At 33.9% G+C, this 21397-nt stretch overlaps 4 protein-coding genes across 10 annotated transcripts in view; 2 read left to right on the forward strand and 2 right to left on the reverse strand.

The window, feature by feature from the left end:
• Window positions 1-3776, reverse strand: part of LOC108722978 (uncharacterized) — an 8863-nt gene extending 5087 nt beyond the window's left edge. The window contains exons 1-3 of the mRNA XM_018448382.1: window positions 3601-3776; window positions 1509-2571; window positions 755-865 (exon numbers count right to left, since the gene is read on the reverse strand). Of these exons, the coding sequence (XP_018303884.1) occupies window positions 755-865; window positions 1509-2563 (1166 nt within the window). The 5' untranslated portion in view covers window positions 2564-2571; window positions 3601-3776. The remainder of the gene's footprint in view (window positions 1-754; window positions 866-1508; window positions 2572-3600) is intronic.
• Window positions 3777-4920: 1144 nt separating this feature from the next.
• Window positions 4921-8639, reverse strand: RpS6 (ribosomal protein S6). The gene is made up of 5 exons (XM_018447959.1): window positions 8568-8639; window positions 7111-7315; window positions 6357-6502; window positions 5363-5563; window positions 4921-5172 (listed from the first exon to the last, which is right to left on the reverse strand). The coding sequence occupies exons 1-5, from the start codon at window positions 8571-8573 to the stop codon at window positions 4975-4977; spliced, it is 756 nt and encodes a 251-aa protein (XP_018303461.1). The 5' UTR covers window positions 8574-8639; the 3' UTR covers window positions 4921-4974.
• Window positions 8640-9583: 944 nt separating this feature from the next.
• On the forward strand, window positions 9584-16713 carry Impbeta11 (importin beta11). Its single transcript, XM_018451483.1, is given in 19 exon segments — window positions 9584-9922; window positions 10381-10512; window positions 11485-11585; window positions 11687-11800; window positions 11929-12080; window positions 12083-12334; window positions 12446-12709; window positions 12787-12942; window positions 13065-13105; window positions 13200-13382; window positions 13578-13689; window positions 13771-13991; window positions 14070-14234; window positions 14786-14978; window positions 15181-15418; window positions 15489-15585; window positions 15651-15910; window positions 16238-16379; window positions 16455-16713. Coding segments are annotated over 18 exon segments (2919 nt in total). The 5' UTR covers window positions 9584-9922; window positions 10381-10389; the 3' UTR covers window positions 16560-16713.
• Window positions 16714-17386: 673 nt separating this feature from the next.
• EndoA (SH3 domain containing GRB2 like, endophilin-A) overlaps window positions 17387-21397 on the forward strand; it is a 32862-nt gene continuing 28851 nt past the window's right edge. For all 7 annotated transcript variants that reach the window (XM_018451542.1, XM_018451517.1, XM_018451566.1 and 4 more), the window contains exon 1: window positions 17387-17529. The gene's annotated coding sequence lies outside the window, so the exon portion shown is untranslated. The remainder of the gene's footprint in view (window positions 17530-21397) is intronic.

The following is a 21397-nucleotide window of genomic DNA, read 5'->3' on the forward strand; positions in this document are numbered from 1 at the left end:
GTAATGCCGAGTGCGGAAATACGTGAGCACATGTGTTTCAGCTTGCACTCACGCTCAACCTTATACCTACCGTACGTGAATTAATGCCACGAAATCTCACGTATTAATATGTTTTTGTAGAGAAAGGGAGGGACAGAAAAATAGAAATTAGAAAAATTGCGTATAAACAAGACTCTGGAATCAAAGTGGAAACTGGTGGCGTTGTACCGCCGCGCCGCGCCGCGACCATTCCACACGCGCCCGGTATACTCGCGCGCTTAAAACGTTTTTTATCGACGCCAATTCTTTTCATCCCATATTCCAACTTACATGATTTTGACGAGAAAAAGTCAAGCTTTCTTTTTATTTTAGTTTCAAAAAAATCAAAAGGGTCGCATTATGAGAAAAATTGAAAAATACTTTTAAAATTAAAAAATATACATGATAAAAATTTTTTAATGCAAAATAGTATTTTTTATTGCAAAGCCCAAGAAAAAAGCTTTAAAAAACACTCATTATAAAGTTCGTTTGGATAGGTGTGAAAGAAGATATGATTTTTTTAAATAGAACACATTGAGTAAAAACTAAAAATTCAAGCCCCTACATCTTGGCAACCATTTGTACTAGCGGCATTTCCTTTACAGGATTTAAAGAGGTCGACTAGTACTACAATTTAGCAAAGTTACAAAAAGATCGGTGACATCGCAATTTTACGCGGGTACACTTGGGAAATTTTGCCCCATATATACATATGTGAAAGATAAACATCTCTTACGTGGGATAATCGAACATTTTTGTCACACGATTCGCGCGAGGGTCTCTATTTTCTTTCATTAACATCTTGGATTGATTTTCCGATGTGCTCGTAGACTCACTATTAAAGGATCTAAAATTATAAATACAAAAGGCATAGAATATAAAATCGTTCGCAGTATTATTATATTTGATCCTTATTTAATTTTATATATATAGTTGTACACATTGGTAAATTTCTTAACATATTACACAGAATGGAAAGGTTAAAAACATAAAAATTTAGAAATAAATATAAAAGTATCCAGAATAATGTTTCTTTTTAACATTAATAATGATACTTAATATTTTTTTCTTATTTTTTATGTTTTTATTCTTCCCATTTGTGTAATATTATTATTATTATTATTATAGGATGTTTTTAAAGTGCCTGTGTAACTACAAAGTTATCCCTAAGAAAGTTTAGCTTCAAAAGTAAGTATATGTATACAGTATGAGATAAATTTTACATAGGATAAATTTAACACAATTTCGAATAGAGTACAATTTTGAACAAAATAAACAATTTGAATCCAATTTTCGAGGTTCAAGTTTGATAATCCTCTCATTATGTGGAGGATACTAAAGGGTATCAAAGAAAAAAAATCAAAATTAAACTTTTAAAATTGGATTCAAACTTTATTTCGTTTAGAACTGTCCTATGCTCGAAATTGTACCTCATCCTAGCGAAATGCAGTTCTATATGTAAATAGAAGATATTAAAAAAAGTATATTACTTAATGCATTCAGTTGACAAATGTTTGCTCTTCGTCGAGGCAAATTTTTCGGCTGATTGAGATGACTTTTGCGACATCGGTTGCAAAGACGTTGTGCTTTTCGTAAAATTTTTTGGGATGCCAGCTGGTCTCCAGGCTCGCTGATGAAAAGTAAGAGTCTTTTGAAGAGCACCCCTCTTCTGGATAATCGCATCGCTATTCATAACTGTACCAACGTGTTGCGTGGTTTCGGACTTTTGTAAATCAGTACGACAAGTGCGATCGACGTCAACGTGCTCGTTTTGGGTCTTGGCTTTTCTAAACATCCAAGTTTTTCCCATGCGTTTGCGATTTGTCGCGACGTTTACAGTTTGTGGATGTACTTGCATTTCGGTACAATTTTTGTTCGAAGAGTCGTCAAGTTTTTCCTCACATTCGGTCCTGCGATAGAGGTTTTCGACTTTATTATGCGAGTCTGCGGGCTCCTCTTCATCGCTCAAATGCAACTGAAGTTTACACGTAATGTCTATAACTGTACGAGCTTCAGAAGCATCGTGGATGTCGTCCGAATTATCTCTTCCTGCACAATTCGTTCCATCCTGAGAATCATGCAAATTTTCAGCAGAGGATTCGAACTCATTCATGACTTTTGTCTGTTTGCTACGAAGAGTCGCTAATTTAGCTGGACTAGCAATGCAATTTTTGAGATTGTGAGACACATCTTTGATCAAATTGTCCTGAAGCGAAATTAATGAATTCTCCAACTGACAGGTTGTTTCTGTTAAATCGCTACCAGGGAGAAAAATGGTCGAATGACGGTCTACCTGTTGCTTGAGGATCATTACCAGCATCTGCATACTTTTGCTCTGCTTTGTGATGTTGCTTCGTTTCTTGTAGATTCTGTTCGATTTAGGAATGACACTTTTTTGCGACTTCTTTGATTCATTTTCATTCTTTATCGATGACAATTTCTTCAGTTTCATCGGCGTTCGTGTTTTCATCAAAGAGGATTGCGTGTGGCTGGCAAAGTGCGGCCGAGCGTGTGTGTTGCTTGTGACTATCTTGAGTTTCGGCATTTTTCTATCTGGAAAAAGAAATTAAATGTAGAACAAAGAGACTCAAAATCTCAGATTCTTTCTAATCACTTTTTTTATTCTTTCTGTATATATATTTAGATTGAAAGGAGCTTTTAGATATTATTGTTTCAGTTTTGACGCAAATTTTTGTTTTCTTCCTTCTCTTCTTCTTTTCAAAAAATCTAAAGGTAAATACTGATTTTACATATATTTCATAAGTGTGAAAAGAGAATAGTATAACTTAAATGTCATGTTATGCATTAATAATATTTATTTTGTATTTTAAATTATTGAAAAATATTTGTGAGAACTATAATGATAATTAGATATAATTAAATATAATACACATTTTATATTTTCCTAAGTAAAACACAAAAGATGATATAATAATATCATAAGAAGACCAATGACCTTATTTATCACTTATATAAATTCATTTTCAACACAAATAACATTATGATATCATTATGACTTAATTATAACTCTGTATTCTATCTTATTAAAAGATAATGTCAAAACGTTTTGTAGACGTTTGAAACGTCATTTTCAACGTTCATAACCTGGATCTTTAAACTTCAGTGTAGACTTTTATATTGTTTCGAATTATAGAAAAATCTGAAAAAATTCTAATATACTTGTGAAAGTTTTGACAATGAGTTTTTACTATCTTACTAAGAATTAAGTTGGACTGTATTTTACTTATTTTTTTACAGATTTTTCCATTTATCTATCAGAATTCATAATAAAAAAATCAACCGTCTTTAAACATTTCTAATGGAGAGTTATATGCATACGATTTATTTATATATATTTATTATTAATTTTATTAATATTGTCATATTCCACATTAATTTTATTGAAACAAAGTTTTTACAAATATCATATATATTAAGAATGCCATGTATTGATATTGAAGGTACAATTTTCTGAAATTTTTCTTAAAGAAATAAATATTGTCGAAGGATTAAGATACCGATAAACAGATTATTTAAAAAGAAAAAAATGAAAAAAAGAGAAGAAAACAAGAGTATACATACGTGTTTATAAATTCACTGGTTATATGTATAGGTTTCGATCCTAAAACAGAAGGATTCACGATAGCACGTTTATACTTATGGAAGGATTTGTTGTATCCTGCTGTATCCTGAGGAGGCATACGGGAAATGTATAATCTGCTCTGGAAAGTCAACTCATGATGACATGCACTGTGATTCCGTAATTTGACATAAACGGATTCAGAGACGCCTAGTTTTAAGGCGGCCAAAGACAGACTGTCATTTGTTTTATTACGTTAAGCTTTGTAGACATGGACGTTGTTGACACGTGACACGATACGCTGTATATGTATCGTCCTTTATCGAGATCAACCAATTGGCAGAGAGCAAGATAAAATTAGAATAAAACCGTTTTTCATTAAAAAAATTTATTGGATATAGAAAAAAAATTATCGTTTTTCCACTTATATTGTAAAGAAGCTATTATTATAAGGCTATTATTAATGTTCGTAAACTGATGATTCACCGAGAAGATAGTGAAGATTTCTAGAAGATTCTAATTTCTACATGAAAAAATAAGTCGAAACATAAAATAACATTTTTTTTGTACGAGGCTTTGTTTTCGAAAAAATCGACTTTAAATATAAATAATATTCGCCGAGAACGGATTTAATTGATAAATTAAAGTATCAAAAGCGTTTATAGAAATTTATTTCAACGGACAGAATTATATGTATTGACAGTTATGAGAAATATTTTCAATAAGTCATAAGATAACATTTATTGTGCTTGAACATCTTATTTTTATCATATATCCTTGATTACTTAATAATTAGTAAACATAAATACAAGCAGAGATAGAGAACGATCTATGTCGAGTCATGACGCCTATTTTCTATTGAACTGGTGCACATTCGGGAAATTTTAAAGTGAATAAAGTGATACTAAAAGTTAAAATATACAAATTATGTCTGGTATTTGGTGAAAGCAAAAAAGCTTCAGCGTAGTCTTGTGCAAGAACAAAAAATGGACCTACAGTAAATTGCACATGTACTTGACGAATATTCTAAATCAATTTTCTCAAAAACGCTTTAGATGAAGAAATTTTGTTGTATATATCCGATTTGATTTTTCATTACAATCATCTTCCTGGTTGTATCATCAGTTCACGAACACTCTGCACATTATTAAAATGTATATGTTTAATAGCTCAATATTTTGATAAATTACTGAAAATTAATTGAAAATTAATATTTGTTAGAAAAATGATTCATATTTCTATTATTTTTTATTCATATTTAATGTTTACCATTATGCAGAAAATAACGATTGGAAATTGATATGATAAAAGAGAAGACTATAGATAGTTGAAATTTTTTTTATTGACGTGTAAATACATTTCAGGATCCAACTGATTTATTGTTGTGCGGCTGGTGCCGTTTGAGTAGAAGACTTGGATTCGCGTAAAGAAGCGCTGCGTCTTCGTTTTAATTCTTCTTGGCGCCTATTCTTCGCTTCTTTCTGACGTTGCGCCAGCAACTTCGCGTACTCCGCCGCTTGCTCTTTGCGAGCCAAACAGCGTTTCTTCTTCAGTGCCAGTCTGTGTCTTTTTCTCTGTAAACATTTTTTATAAGTGTTTTAGAATATATTAGAATTAGAGTAAAAAAGAATCTAAATTTAAATGTTTTGATATTTTATTTAATTTAAAGAGTGTAAATCATCTAATTTAGTATAGTTTTTAATTTTAGTATAGTTTCAAAATGTATCTATTAATATTTCTATGAATTTTTATAAAATTATGTACTTGAAGAACGATAGGAGTGATCAAGCGCTGAATCTTTGGTGCCTTAAATCGCTCCTTTTTTCCTTCTTTCTGGACCGGTCGTTTTACTACAAACTGCCGAACATCATCCTTCTTCGAAAGATTAAACAGTTTGCGAATTTTGCTTGCTCTTTTCGGTCCCAAACGACGCGGTACGTTCATATCTGTCAAGCCTGGGATTTCCTGCAATTCATATTCTTGTATAATATTGTATAATATTAATTCACATTATTGTAGGAAATCTGTCATGTATTAAACTGACTAATTAGGTTATTAGCCTAGGGTGCTTTCCAGCAAGAGACACAGATGACACAGTGTAACACAGTGAATCATTACATCCTTGTTATTTACTAATGTTAAACAAAGATGACATGATCTGTGTCACACTGTGGCTGTGTTCCAAAATTGACTGCCAGTACTGAAAATCTATAGTGCACGTAACTATAGCATTTTCTGTGCTGGCAGTAAATTTGGAACACAGCCTGTGTCGCTTGCTGGAAAGTGGTTAGACGTCACTAATGTCTAACCTCCGGCCTGAGGGATCCATACATATATCCACTGATATATGGGACCTGCAGTTTAACCGAATTCAAATGGCACTGGTAATCAAAAATCTCTTCTTAATTATCACATGGAGCCCTTTTTGGTTCCTTAAACACGAAACATTGCGTATGTAGGCGCGGATGGGATTGAACCCGGATCTACAGATCGCGAGTCAATCACACCAAGTGGTAAAGAACCATGCAATAATAAAATATTTGTGTAAAAAATTTAGAATAAATTAATAATAGCTAAAAGCATGTTTCGTTCGTACACTGAGAAAAAGTACAAATGACATAGCAGTTTCCCAAATCAAAAAACGAATTTCATCTCCCATGTGTACGATTGTATCTCAAGAAAATTGAATATCTTGAATACACCCTGAACAGCATGGATCTTTAGTATCTGAAAAAATATACCACGAATGATCATTTACCTGTTTGCCTTTCCTGATGATGACAAGTGCTAGTACAGACAAATTGGAGTCTACAATGCAACCACGAACGGATTTGCGCTTGCGCTCACCATCTCGTCGTGGTCTGTAGCAAGAATGGCCTTTGGAAAGCAATAAACGTACACGTCCTGTGCAAATAATATATCGTATTAAAAAAATTTCCTTGGTACTTAAGTCAGAAGTTCGATTAAAAATCACAAAAATCAGCAAATTTACTAAAACATTTATAATTTCATTGATCAACATCTATGGTGCTTTTCAGAAAGGATACAATGTAACACAGTGAATCATTATATCCTTGTTGTTTGCTAATATTAAATAAGAATGAACTGCATTATACTGTGCAATCCACTTCATGCTGCAAATATTTTGAAGCATTATTTGATTGGTCAATTCATAAAATTCTTTTTTCTCATTGGTTAACGAAACATTTGCAGCATTAGGTGGATCCTAAGTCTTGCTAGAAAACGTCCATTGTAACACAGTTAATCCCTGTTTCATCTTTGTTTAACATTGACAAAGGATATGATTCAATTTGTTATATTGTATCATCTGTTTCTTGCTGGAAAGCATCTCAATTAAATTCGCTCATTTATGTATGCTGTTATTTCAAGCTGTGTGATACATAATCAAATTCCAGAATGTAGATACAAAAAATTGCAAGTGTTCTTGATTTCTTTTACAGACTTTTTATATATATTAATTGTATCATGTAAACAATGTATCATGAACCCACCATTCGTCAGGATACCCTGTTTCATAGGGAAACCTTGCTTGTCATTACCGCCAGAGACACGGACAACATAGCCCTTCCATTCATCTCCCAGTGCATCGGCATCGACTTCAGCACCCATACGCTTCTCATAGAAGATTCTGAGCTTGTGCTCGTCTGAAATTTCGAACAGCTTCTGACATCCTGTTGCAGGATACGATACGTTCAACTGCAATAACCAAATGCATAGATTAGAAGAGTTGTATATACAATATGTCTAATGTCTGTTTCCATCAGTAGATTAATTTTAATCTTGGTCCAACTTATTCATCTTTTTCTAATTTTAAGAATTAGAAAAAGATGAAGTGTAAGGCTGCGTTCCATTGTATGCATGATGCGCATAATGTATCATTTTATCTCTAGACCTATTCTATTTGACTGAACTTTTGCACTAGTTCAGCTTTCTTCTTTTTCTCTCCAGGAGGAAAGAAAAGGAAGAAAGATAAACTGGTACAAAAGTTCAGCCAAAAAGAACAAGTCTTCTGTTTAACACTTTGTGAACAACAAGGGTAAAATGATAGCTCATGCACATCATGCATGCAACGGAACACAGCTCAACTTGAACTGTGAGAGAATAATTTGGAGTTAAAGGGATGCTATGGATAAATAGTTCAAATATACATTGGTAGAACTGGGTTTTGAACTTCTAAATTAAGATTAGATCATGGTTGCTAGGTCTCCAGCAGATGGGAAAAATCTCCAGTTTTTTGCTCGCGCGGGGTATTTATTAATTGCATATTTAAATTACGTGGAAAGTAATAAGAGAGTGTGATTATGTTCGCAGTTTATTTTACGAATAATAAAAAAGTTTGTAATTGTGTTCATACTGTATAAATCTTGTAATATAATAATAAGAAAGTCTCTGTGATTGTATTGATACTTTATGTTGGTCAAATATTAATAACAAAAAGAAAGTCTGTAATGGTGGTCGCAAAACACGAATTAAACCCTGCGCCTTTGTCTTTCTTTTTCTTTTTTTTTTAAATGAAACAATCGGCCGGTCTCCAGTCGAAATATGAAATCTCCAGCGCACGGAGACCTTCGGGCCCCAGCTGTACAGTGCTGGGACCTGGCAACCGTGGATTAAACTAGGTTAGGGTGTCTCTCTCTACAAAGTACAGCAAAAAATAAAGTAAAAAAAATAATTTCTTTATACGATGTCATTTCCGCGAGTTACAAATTAAAACAACGAAAGACACTTCTTAATCGCGTCATGCAGCAATTAACGCGGCGAGATATCCGCATGTTTCACCTGACAACACCTGACGCCGATACTTATTTACGGTCAGTGCTACATGCAGGTACACAAAGCCTCGACGAATATGCAAATATCGTCGCGACACCGACATTTCGGTGCATCAAAAAAGATTTGTATTTCGTAAGTGGAACGTGTGATTCCTGTGATATTCGTAGATTCTTACCTTCATTGTGACACGATCCAAACGTTGCCACAATCCATGAACAAAAGATAGAGAAAAGGAAGAACTGACGAGAATGCGTTGACGATAGTGCTGCCACCGAACGGACTGAGAGTTGGGACACGTGTTGCGCCTGCGCGAAACGTGACGCGCACCGGATATCCGGCCCGGTGAAGCGCGACAAGGATTTGAACTGGTGTGCTCTGGAGTGTTCCGGAAACGAACGTGAATTCCGGATCATCGGAAATGCATGTGAGGTTTCTTTCGACGAGAGACACGTGAGTTCATTGCGTCGCGTGTTGTCTAATTTTATCCGTTTCTTAATTTCATATATTAGATATTACTATCTATTTCCATCTAGACCGTTGCTTGATAATAATATATATTTAAATCCGAATATACGTCGAATAGTTCTAATAATAACCGGTCTGTTTTTATAGTTGAATTTAGTATGCACTACACTTAAAGTGAAATAGAGGTACGTTTGATTTTGGCAAAAGTGACAAGGAAAGTTCCGGTGCAGTTTAATGCAACGATAAAAACAAATCTATTGTGGTAAAATAGAATACAGGAGAACGTTTATAGTTTTTGCAGAAATATAACAATTCAGTTCTAAAAATTACAATTTTAATTTGAACAACAGTGTTTTTAATACTCAAAGTAAGTGCAATAATTATTACTCCCGTCCAGGGTTAAATTTCTGTAAGGAAAGAATTTAAATATCGTCGGTGACTAAATTATCATCAATTAATTAATCATCATCGACGTGATTGATTTGAAATTTTTTAAACATGATTTGTTTTCCTTAATTTTTCATTTCGCATCAAACGAATTGATAATTCTAGGTCGGTATTTATAGGTTCTTATTTTTAAGTATCTATATAATAATTATAATATTTAAATAATAAAGGCGTTAACAAGCTACCGCGGGTATCGGCCGTCAAGTTAATTAATTGTCGATTAAGCTAATCAGAGTTTGATCGTCCTTTTATTTTTCCGCATGATACAAGAGAACGTATACGCACGCGCACGACAACTGTCATTATCGCGTGAGAGGAGAGTGGGGAAAGGAAAAAAAAAAGGAGTAAAACGAGAAGAGCGAGTCGCGCAAGACGAAGAAGCGGCGCGGCGACCGACCGTCGGCTTGTCGGCCGAGGAGTGGAGGGAAAAGGAAAGGGAAACGTTTTGCGCTTCGGAAGGTGCCGTCGACACGTACAACGCGGAGCGTGTGTGCGAGGGTTTGCCGGAGGATTTTCGTTATGTATCGATTTACTACATAAATACTCTCTCTCGCGCGCAAAACGGAGCGGCAAATGGAGCACGCGGAATGAGCGGCTGCGACACCGGTTGCGAGACAGGTAAACGTTCACTTCCACCGCTCGCGCCGCGTTTCTCTCGTACCGTACAGCGTACTTTCGACCCGTTCCGTCATTGCGGTTCTGTACGGTTCTGTATAGGTTAGAGGGCATCTCGTTCACCGGAACGATTGTGACGACGACGGTGACGATGACGGCGACGACGACGGCGGTTTGCGAGCGATACGTGAAATGATGTAATGAGATTCGCGTGATTGCGATATCATTTTGCACGGTGCATTCGCTTCGTTCGATGTAGATCGGTTGTCCCGCGACCACATGCTCGTTATTCTCGAAGCGGTTTTCGGCGACCTGTTCTTCGGGTAAACTGTCTTCGGATTTTTCTCGAACCGAAATGATGCATGATGCGCGACGTTAGATAATATTGCACGGGGACGGAAATATTGTTAGGGTGAGGATCGTGCCGGAGGTTTTGTAATATCCGCTGATATTGTGTACAGTAAGAAGACATGGAAGCCGCGGTGATAGAAGTCCTACGACAGGCGGTCAGTCAAGACCCCAATGTTCTAAAGTCTGCAGAAGAAACGCTTAAGCAATGGGAAACTCAGCAAGGATTTTATATAGCGTTATATGTAAGTCTCCTGTGTTGGACAGAAGAAAGTTTTTTTTTTATAGGCTTATAAGTCTATAAATATTTTTTCTATTTTCCATGTACATACTGGATTTATGGAATGTTACATGGAACAAGTTGCTTTCTATTTTCACATAAATGATACTGCATCTAAAGTAATGTGAGTTTATTTATACTCAGATAATGACATCATTACTTGTTTACTTTAGTGACAAAGTTATCACATAACGATGCAGGTTTAAAAATTTTAATTTTAATGTGAGTTAAGATTCAGTAAGATACACAAGATCTCGAGCTTATGCACTGAATTGTACACTGAAAAAAATACATGTAATTTCCATGTAAAATTACATGCATTTTTTTCAGTGTAGATAAAAACTTAGTTGAATCTCATTTGTTAGAATAAAGAAGAACATGCATTTATATATATAACCGAGTCATGATTTATAAATGAGAATTATATAAATAAGAATTATATAAATGAAAAAAAAAAAAGAGTTTTGATATATATAAATGGAAAAAACAATTAAATATTAAAAATTAAGATAAACATGTATATAGGATTGACTTAGGATTGGGCCTGTTCTTTGAACCGTACTAAAATTTTCTTTCAACAATTTATCAAATATATTTGGTACAAAATATATAATAATTTTTACTTATGTATATTGTATCATTACATATTTTTATTTGCAGAAAGAGAATGTAAAGAAAGAATATATTTTTATTCCTCTATAATTAGTTATTATACTAAAATTGTATTTCAAAATTAATATTTAAAAATTTTAATGATTTAAAACATTTAACTAATTTTCTGGAAAATTTTGATGTCTGTGAGTTATGTCCTTGTAGCAATATATTAATATTTCATTTTAAATATAATTGGTGTATACTGGTTTAGCTACAAAGAACAGATCTGATATGGATTTTATGATTTAAAAATTATGACTGATCATGTAAAAATTATTTTTAGAATGTTCTTTCAAATCATTCCTTGGCTATTGAAGTTAGATGGATGGCTGTAGTGTATTTGAAGATCGGAGTTGAGAGATACTGGAGGAAAAATGCACCAAAGTAAGAAACATTTTCTTAGAACAGAGAGCATTGTATTATGCACAAATCATTATTATATTGTAATGGCAGTATATATTTAATAACGTATGCCATTATTTTAGCGCAATTGAAGACAATGAGAAGGAATTTTTGCGACAGCATCTCCTCAGAAATTTTGACGAACCTATGAGTCCATTAGCTATACAATTAGCAGTCCTTATTGCCAAGATAGCAAGGTAATGAATATAATATATAATATATATATATATATATAATGTAATAAATTATAATGTAATATGTTAAATTACATAATATATAATAAATTAAAATATTTAATCTTTTTATTTTACACTTTATTTTATAGGTTTGATTGTCCTAGAGAATGGGGTACTCTGGTACCAACATTATTGGAAGTTATAAGGCAAGAAAATTCTTTAGCACAGCGTCAGGCGGTATTAACACTGCATCATGTTGTCAAGGCTTTGGCGTCTCGACGCTTGGCCGATGGACAAAGGCTCAAAAAGAATTGACTGCAACTATGTTCAATTTTATCCTAAATCTATGGAATACTTACACCGAATCCTTCCTGATTATGGCGTCTAATGGGGCCGACGTCAATCAGACACAAGAAACCTTAGAAAAAGCACTTCTATTATTAAGAATACTTAGGCAACTGATCGTAAATGGTTTTTCCAAACCATCCGAATCTCAAGATGCCATGTTGTTTCTGAAAGTCGTTTTTGAGCGTGCAAGGACCTGCCTTGAGTGCCGTTAGTATTTTTTTTTCTTTAAAACAACTTACGATTTTTGGAATATTTAAATTGAGTTTCATGTGATATTGTAAAATGTTATATTGTTTTATTTCTTTTTTTTTTTTTTAGGAAAAACTTTAGTTTCTAGAGGAATGCAAGTGGATGTGTGCGAAAAGTTTATAATACATTTGACCAAAGTTTTAATAGGAGTCATAGACATGCATCCGTTTTGCTATGTGGAACTCATACCGACTTCTCTAGAATTCTCCGTTTTTTACTGCTTCACAGAAGCTGGCCAAGCGTTAGCATTTGAAAGATTTATTATTCAATGTCTAAATTTAATAAAGACCATTTTATTATCGACGTATTACAGACCAGCTAAGATTATTGAAGGTATAGAAGCTGCATATTTCTTATTTGTCTTTGTCATGTATTTCATATTAACAACTATTCTTTCTTTATCAAAACAGAGACGAAAGATCCATTGGTTTTGAGGGCGTGCCAGTTGAGACAAGAATTTTTTACACCGGAAATATTAACAGAGATTTGTTCCAGGCTTGTCACGCATTATTTCCTTTTAACACCTGCGGATTTTGAAATGTGGGATACTCAACCAGAAAATTTCGGTAATAATTATGTATTTTATATAATAATATATTTAAAATCGCATTTAACAATATCATATGAGATGAAAATGTAATTAAATATATAAAAAAACATAAAATCTGAAAGGTATTATTCGTTTTAGCTATTGATGATGGTGGAGAATCATGGAAATATAGTTTGAGGGTGAGTGTAATCAAACTATAAATAATATAAAAATTATTAAAATATACAATTACTCTATAAATGTATTATAATGCAAATATATATTATGTTGTAGCCTTGCACAGAATCCTTATTTTTGGCGATCTTCCATCACTATAGAGATATTCTTGCTTTGGTTTTGGTTGATTTGATGCGACAACATCATCAACCTGTCGATCCTAACAACTTGCACGCGATTCTAGTGAAAGACGCGGTCTATCGCGCAGTTGGTCTGGCTGCATTCGATTTGTATGACGAAGTAAGTGAACAGTATTTCAAGAATTTAGATCTATTCTTTTTAGCTAAAATTCTTGCACGGTTCATTTTTCTTCCTTTTCTCTTCGCGTTAGAGAGAAAAAGAAAAAAGATGAACCGTGCAAGAAGTTCAACTAAAAAGAACAGATCTATTTATATAAATGTTTATTTAATCTATTATTGTGTCATTGCGCGATAGGTAAACTTTGATCAATGGTTTTCGACGACTCTAAAAGAGGAATTAAAGGTTCGAAATAACAATTACAGAATTATCAGAAGACGTGTGTGTTGGTTGATTGGTCAATGGACGAGTACGTTGAAAATTTCACTGAAAAAATAAAGATTTGGAATGATTGTTTACTGTTGGTTATTTGCAAATTTATTGTTTGCAGATATCAAATTAAGTGAAGAATTAAGGCCGGAGTTATATAAGCTTATGATTGAAACATTGAATCCCGAAGAGGACTTAGGAGTTCGTTTAGCAGCAAGCAATGCTCTGAAACAAGCAATCGATGATTTTCAATTTAATCCAGAGAAATTTTCTCCTTTCTTGGAGCCAATTTTTTCTCTACTTTTCTCGCTTCTTAAAGAAGTAAACGAGTGCGATACAAAAGTATGTGTGGAAAATTAGCATTTATTTTTTCTCAATATTAGGTTATTTCTTACAAGTATTTTTATCTTTTACAATTAGATGCATGTGCTGTCTGTGTTATCTTTTATTATCGAGCGTGTTGGCAGTGGAATCAAACCACATGTTGGTGCACTCAGCTCATATTTACCTGAACTTTGGCAGCAATCTGAGATATACAATATGCTGAGGTGTGCCATAGTATCGACTCTGATACACTTAGAGAAGGTGAATATGTGATATATTGAACCAATAGATTGATGCTATTAATAAATAATAATCGAAAGGGAGCTAGCAGGAGTTAGTGTAGTAAACAAAGTGTGTGATCTTAAAAATAAAACTCAGTTTAATATTATATCACATATATCGATACTTAAGTTAACAAACATTTTTCGTTTCGCTTCTTAACTATATAGTTCTTTCATGTATGATTTTTTTTACATTGAAGATGACTGGAAGTGAAATGAAAATCATTTGTTAACTTAAATATTGACATGTGTGATGTAATATTAAAGTTTTATTTTCAAAATTGCGCACTATTTATCGCGTTGACTCCTAAAACTCGTATTGTACGAATTACCGATTACGATTGACTGGTTTTGTTTCAGCCAATCACTATGCAGTGAGTCCGGACTTGCTGCATCGAAAATTATTTAATTAATAAAATATGATTTTAGGATCCTGTTAACATTCTCTTTCGATTATTATTTTGAATCATCAGAAACTCAATTATTTTTATCGATAATGATATTGCTTATGTTTTTTTAATGTATCAACAGGCTTTAGGTTCTGAAAGTGTCAATTTAGAACCGTTGGTGGTAGGCGTCGTGGCTCTGAGTGTCGATGTCAATCAAGAAGGACACGTTTATTTATTAGAAGACGGATTAGAGCTGTGGATAGCCTTATTAGAAAACACGCCTACTCCAACACCAGCTATAATGGATCTCTTCAGAAATATGCCAGCATTATTGGGTTAGTGATATAGGTTTATGCTATTAATAATTTTAATAAACCTTATAAAATCGAGGCGTGAGATCGAACTTGGGACCATCAATTATGAGTCAACATACTTACAGATATAACCATGCATCACACATCTCAGTTTGTTAATATAATTGTTAATGAGTCTTAATGATTTATATATGATGATATCTTTTTTCTCTATCATTTTCAGATCAATCTACGGAGAATCTGCGCTTATGTTTGTACATAATTCAAATGTATGTATTATTGAGCCCACAAGATTTCTTCACTCAGAGGAGTACGGTGATCATCGAATCGCTGAAAACGCTTCTTAGTGATTTGCGTTCAGAGGGTAGAGTGATGGTGCTGAAATTATTTGAGATCTGTCTCAGAACTTCCCCCCAACAGGGTGCAGAATTGATAAAACCCGTTTTGCTAAAGATATTCGAGTAAGTAGATGCCTTTGAGGAATATCTCGCTTGGATATTTAGTTTAAAATGTAATACGATATGTTAACAGGAGTGTTTATTACGGTGACGAGTATTCGTCGGTTATGACTATGCAGCTGTCTGTTGTTGCAAGAGTTTTACTAGGTTCCCGTGATATTTTTGTACAGGTAAAAAATTCTCGACCGTGATTTTCTTATACAAATTAGTCCAGTAATGAAAATTATTATTACAGATAATCAGCGATTTAGCGCGGAGTATAGGAACCGAAACGAGAGAAGACGTTGTACTCGGAAAACTAATACACAGTTGGGTTAATGCAATGCCACTGGTAACTCAAATTGAAAGGCGCAAATTACTAGCTCTTGCACTCTGTTCTCTTCTCGGAGCGAACAGTCCACCCACCGTTCTTGAATATTTCCCGCAAATAATATTAAACATTGTCGAGACGCTTAACGACGTCACCAAGTTTGACGATATGGGATATCCTGTCGAGTAAGATTTGAAATTTATTAATTGGGATAAGTCATAATGTGAGATTAAATCTTTTTCAACAGTATATTCAGTATAATCAGTAGTATGCAGTCATAATGTCGTAATCCTTTAACATTTATTGAATAATTGTTATTTAAATTTTTAACAAATTTACAATTAATAGGTATAACTGTTTTTTATAATTGTTTACTGACAAATATTCCATAAATATATATTTATTGAGTATCGTAATTATACTTCTTGATCATAAGATCGTAAGATTCTTATAAAGAAAACGGAAAAGTGAACTTTAAAATATGTGTGCACCACAAAATGAAATTGTTCTAGTTCCTTGATGATTACTGATCAGCCCAGTCCTTCGCAATATGAGGATGTAGATTATGATACCGAACATGCTCAACGACAGAAGAGACTTCTTTTTAACGATCCTGTACACAGTATATCTTTAAAAGATACGCTCCAAAGTCAGGTGAGAATTTCTTATAAATATGTTTTAGATTTTTTAGACAGTTATCCAAAGACTGAAATCTTTCGAAATTGTTAGCTGATCACGTTACGAGGTATAGTTGGGGATCATCAATTTGACCAGTTGATGCTTACTCTCAACTCCGAAATTGATGAACAACTCAAGGATTATATATCGCTGTAAGGAAGAAAGAAAAGATCAAAACACATTGAAGAATGTTTCGACAAATGCTACATAACGTATGCAGCTTTATAGCGCTCCATTGTAAAACGGTACTATTTTATTGTATAATATTACCATCTGTTTCATTGTATTAATTATAATAATAAAAGTAATCTTGGCCTTGTTTTTGTTTCTGAAGCTTATAATTTCTGATTCCTTGATGTAATGGGACAGTACTTTTCCATTTAAATATACATGAGTTGAATCCAAGTTTTTGTTTTACAGGCGACTTCTATCACATTTAGCTATTCATCTCAAATTTATTTTTAAATACACAATAATTTTATTTTTTAATCGATAGAAGAGATTTATCGAAATTGGAGAAGAAAATAGTTATTTCTAATAAAAAAGATATAATTTCAAGGTATATATACATATAATCTTTACAAAAAATCGTTACTATATCGTCGTTATAAATCGCACGTTATAAGTCGATACGATTGTTTCACATTTTGTGTCCGTTTTTATTAATACAGTTTAACTTACTCTTTATCTTTCTCTGAATTAAAAAAAAGAACAAAAAGTAAGTTAGATGAAAATTAAAGTTAATCTACTATTAATAATTGGTAGAAATGAACATTGATTTTTCAGGAGTAAAGTTATATTGATAATTAAAACCGTCTGCATCGATATCTCGACTAGTCATCGGGGTCGGCGATACATGCATCGATTTTTCTTGCGTATCGATACCTCCCCTCCCCACTCGGAGAGCGATCCGATCGGTTTTATTCCTCCCCCGCCCAGCGTCCTGCGAAATGACTCGTTGCCGCGCAGGACACGAATGTGTGCAAAATCGTGAACAGCTGTCGTCCGTGCGGCCTGTGTCAAATCGACTTGGCAGGGGGTTATTCTACGTGAGCGTGTTGAGCCTGTTCCTCCGGATTGTGGTACGGACGCTTGACTGAGCTGTTCGGCAAAGACTGTCTTTGCGGTGAGTCAAACCGAACTGAATACATCCACGTTACGTACTCGCGTGTCCGTCGTCGCCCAACTCCGGGTGTGTAACGCGTGTGTAATAAAGGGTGCTTTCCAGCAAGAGACACAGATGACACAGTGTAAAGGTGACCCTATACGGTCAATAATACTGCCAGTATTAACAAATACTGATAATATTACTGATCGCGATTAATATTGATGGATTGACGTAGATACTGACGCCGACGATCTGAATTCTCGCGTATCGGTATCACTTTACTAAGATCCATATCATAGTGCAAGTAGATGATGTACGTAAAATTAAAGTGAAATATATGATCAATAATACCAATCGTGTAAGGTTGTAAAAATACTAAAAATATTGCATATTGTTAGTATTATTGACCATGTAGAATCACCTCAACGCAGCGAATCATTTAATACATCCTTGTCGTTTGCCAATGTTAAAGCCAATGTTAAAGCTGAAATGATCACTGTGTCAAGTACATTGCCTCTTGTTGAAAAGCACCAAAAGCCGCGTATAGCGGCAGCCTTGCTCCGATTACGTGTGCACGACGTTCGGCGCGCGCTCGATCGATTCGCGCTCGACGACGCTCGCCCGTGTATACTTTCTCGCGAGAGCACCTGCCTGCCGGTCGCGCATCGACGATGAAACGGCACCGTCTTCGATCGAGCCGGCCCCCCCATCGACGGTGACATTTCGCGTCCGCCGGTCGCCGCAGGGCGGCTCGGCGGATTTTTGAATGATCGTGAATGAGCGTGGGCGTATCACGTGACCGATCGTAGCGTACTGTAGTCTCCTGCCCTCGTGCACATTTCCCGGAGAAACCATTGATGACTCCCCTTGATCCGCCCGCGGCTGCAGCTGCGAGTTCGCAACCGGAGTCGAGAGATCCGGCTTTCCGATATTTGCGCGCTCTCCCATCCTCTTCTAGATTACAGTCGTATCTATGAAGGTCTATTGACGATAGTTTACGATAGACACGAACGCTTGTTCTAATGTCGGATTGATTCTGTAATTCAAATCTTGTTGTCCGAATTAATTTTTAGAATCTCTGATATTCTATTTAACGTTTATTGTTGCAAAGATTTGTAAGAAAGTGAAACTTTTGTACGATTTAATTGAAGCTGCTGTATTAATATAAAATTTGCAAAGTTAAATCAAAAACATATACATATATAAATATTTTAAGATTGAGGGCTCGATAATGATATTGTTACGTTATTTAACGAAATATATATGTATTCAGGGACGTGCCTAGCGAGCGTGCAATATACTTGCACGCAAATGGCCGAAGTCGAAATTCATTAAATTATATCTGGATATTTAAAAAATGCGACGAAAACGCAGCTTTCTGACAATGTCTTTATTAAAATTATCTTTTATTGTTCATTTCTATCAATATAGATTAATCTTAACTATCCATTTATAATTTATACAAATATAGATTAATTTTAATCTCGGTTTGACTTACAGTTTTTCTTTTTCTAATTTTAGTTCTAATTCTTAGAACTAAGAAAAATAAAAAGCAAGTTAAACCGAGATTAAAACTATATTGATTAATTCATATTGAGATTAATCTATATTGATAGAAATGGATGAAAGATTAAAGTTAATCAGTATTGATGGAAATAAATGAAGTGACATTATTTTGGTAGAGATAGAAACAGACGTTATAGATTAATTTATTCTTTATCTTTTTCTGAGAATTAAAAGTAGAAAAATATGAGGTACAATAAATATCTAACACGGTATCTTTCTCTTGATTTCTTTTTTTGAAATCAATTCCTACATATACAAATAATTATTCACATATGAACACTTCTGGGATGGAAAAATTATATTTGCACGCTTCTATATGAATTATTTTAGTGTATGAATTGATTATATTATACCATTACTGTATTTAATTACTTTATATAAAGCAGCCTTTAATGTGTACTAATATTCAGTGTAGTAAAAGTGATTAAATAATAATTCACCATAATTCATCATCATTCATAAAAAAATCTTTCCAAATAGCATGTTAAAAATTGGGACATAAACGTCTTAAAGACGTTTTTAAGCTGTCTTATAATATAACGTGATATAATATGATCTTAATATTTAAGTCGTCTTATGTCCCGACTTTGAATATGATGATATCTGGGTTAATATGCCGGTATTAAGTGACATTAAGAAATTATTCATCTTCTCTTGTAATCTGGAGTATATGTATTCAATGATGGCAGATAACATGTAATCGACGATTACAATCAACCAAATTGGGCTTTCAATTTAACAAGCAATTAATGATTAGCTCTAATTAAAATCAGAATATTATGTCTCCATTTAATGAACCCGTTAATTTTCGTCTCCCGTTTTCTTTCCGTGGAAAATCGATACGACTCACATTCGCTCGGCGATCAATGGCGGTTCTCACGTCGCTTAATACGCAAACTTATAATGACAAATAATTTAATATACGCCGCAAATCGCTGAAACGGGAATGACTGCCGAACGGCAGAAAAAGAAAAATCGTTCCCGATCCACTATTTCGCTCCTTTTTATTGCATCCAGCGCATCCGCTTTGACCTCCGACTTTTACCGCGTGTCGCATTCGTCGTTACGTTCGCAGCTACCCGGCCGAAAGCTGCGCGATCCCAAAAATTCGGGGATGAAATTTGTGTTTGACCCCTGTGGCCTTTCGCCCTATGAAATAAAGAAAGCGTCTTTTTGCTGGGTTAGCAGGTAGTGATAAATTTGTTGGATTTAAACCTCAACAAATGAATTACTTCCGAGCACTTCCTGAATAACGCGAGACTCTAAATTCAGCTTGTATGCAAATTTGAGCGAGTGAGTTTGAATAGGAGATTCGTTGAATTAAGATAAGGAAAATTGAAAAGAATTGATAGAAATTTGCTTTACGAGGTTGCGACTTTTCTAGAGAGAATAGCGAGTTAAAAGGTTAAAAGAGATTAATGCGAATTGCGTCAGAGAAATTATGAATAACTAATTTTGTAGTTCTCGCAATAGAGAACATCTTAGTTTGGAAATCCTTCATTTTCTTCTATTTCTTTTCATTTACTGTAATTTTTGCAAAATTTTAAATATTATGAACAGCTGTCAATGAATTTTATTATTGCAGTTAACGATAGGGGAAAGTGGGTGAATTGCGCGCACCTAAGGGAAATTTATTGTCCTGGAATGGTTCAAAACGACTTCCAAGTTCAAAACGATATAAATATGAAAATAGAAATTATAAACATTCTTCTACCATTACATATCCTCATATTGAACAGATTTTCATTTAATAAAATTGTATTTAGCAAAAAGGAAAAGCGAAAAAATTTCTCGCGCGTCGGGTAATTGTGCGCAAAGCAAAAGTCGTAGGAAATGAATGAATTATGAAATGTTGACAAAGAAATCAGAAAATATATTTATTATATTGCAATATAAATATGTATTAAATATATTTTAAATATATATTATATACAATATATTAAGCAAAAATACAAAACTAATATATAATAATAATAATGCACATAGACTTTGGCAAAATAAAATAATAATACAAAGAAAAAACGAAAAAATTAGTGTTAGTCGTATAATATATGAAAGATGGGTAATTGTGCGCATTTCAAAACGCTTGCGCACAGTTGTCCACCGCGACCTGATTCGATATGAAATACGATTTACTTCAACATTTCTTAATCAAACTTAATAAATAACAGTTCAAAAGACGCACATAATAACGTACTTTAATAACGTATACAACTTTAAACAAACAAATTAAAAATATGGACTTACCACCTTATTTTCTGAATGCTAAAATAACAATTAAAGATGTGATTTCACTTTTTTGTATTTCTCTGGGTAGCAA

Source organism: Mycetomoellerius zeteki, unplaced genomic scaffold (assembly GCF_001594055.1).
Source record: "Mycetomoellerius zeteki isolate Tzet28-1 unplaced genomic scaffold, Tzet1.0 scaffold106, whole genome shotgun sequence".
NCBI lineage: Eukaryota > Metazoa > Arthropoda > Insecta > Hymenoptera > Formicidae > Mycetomoellerius > Mycetomoellerius zeteki.

Bases quoted from the DNA above. Each gene is read 5' to 3' on its own strand.
- RpS6 (XM_018447959.1), bottom strand. The intron at 6,503-7,110 runs GTGGGTTCATGA...TTATTTGCACAG, and splicing joins ACAGGGTATCCTGACGAATG to GACGTGTACGTTTATTGCTT. The intron at 5,564-6,356 runs GTAAATGATCAT...TATGAATTGCAG, and splicing joins TCATCAGGAAAGGCAAACAG to GAAATCCCAGGCTTGACAGA.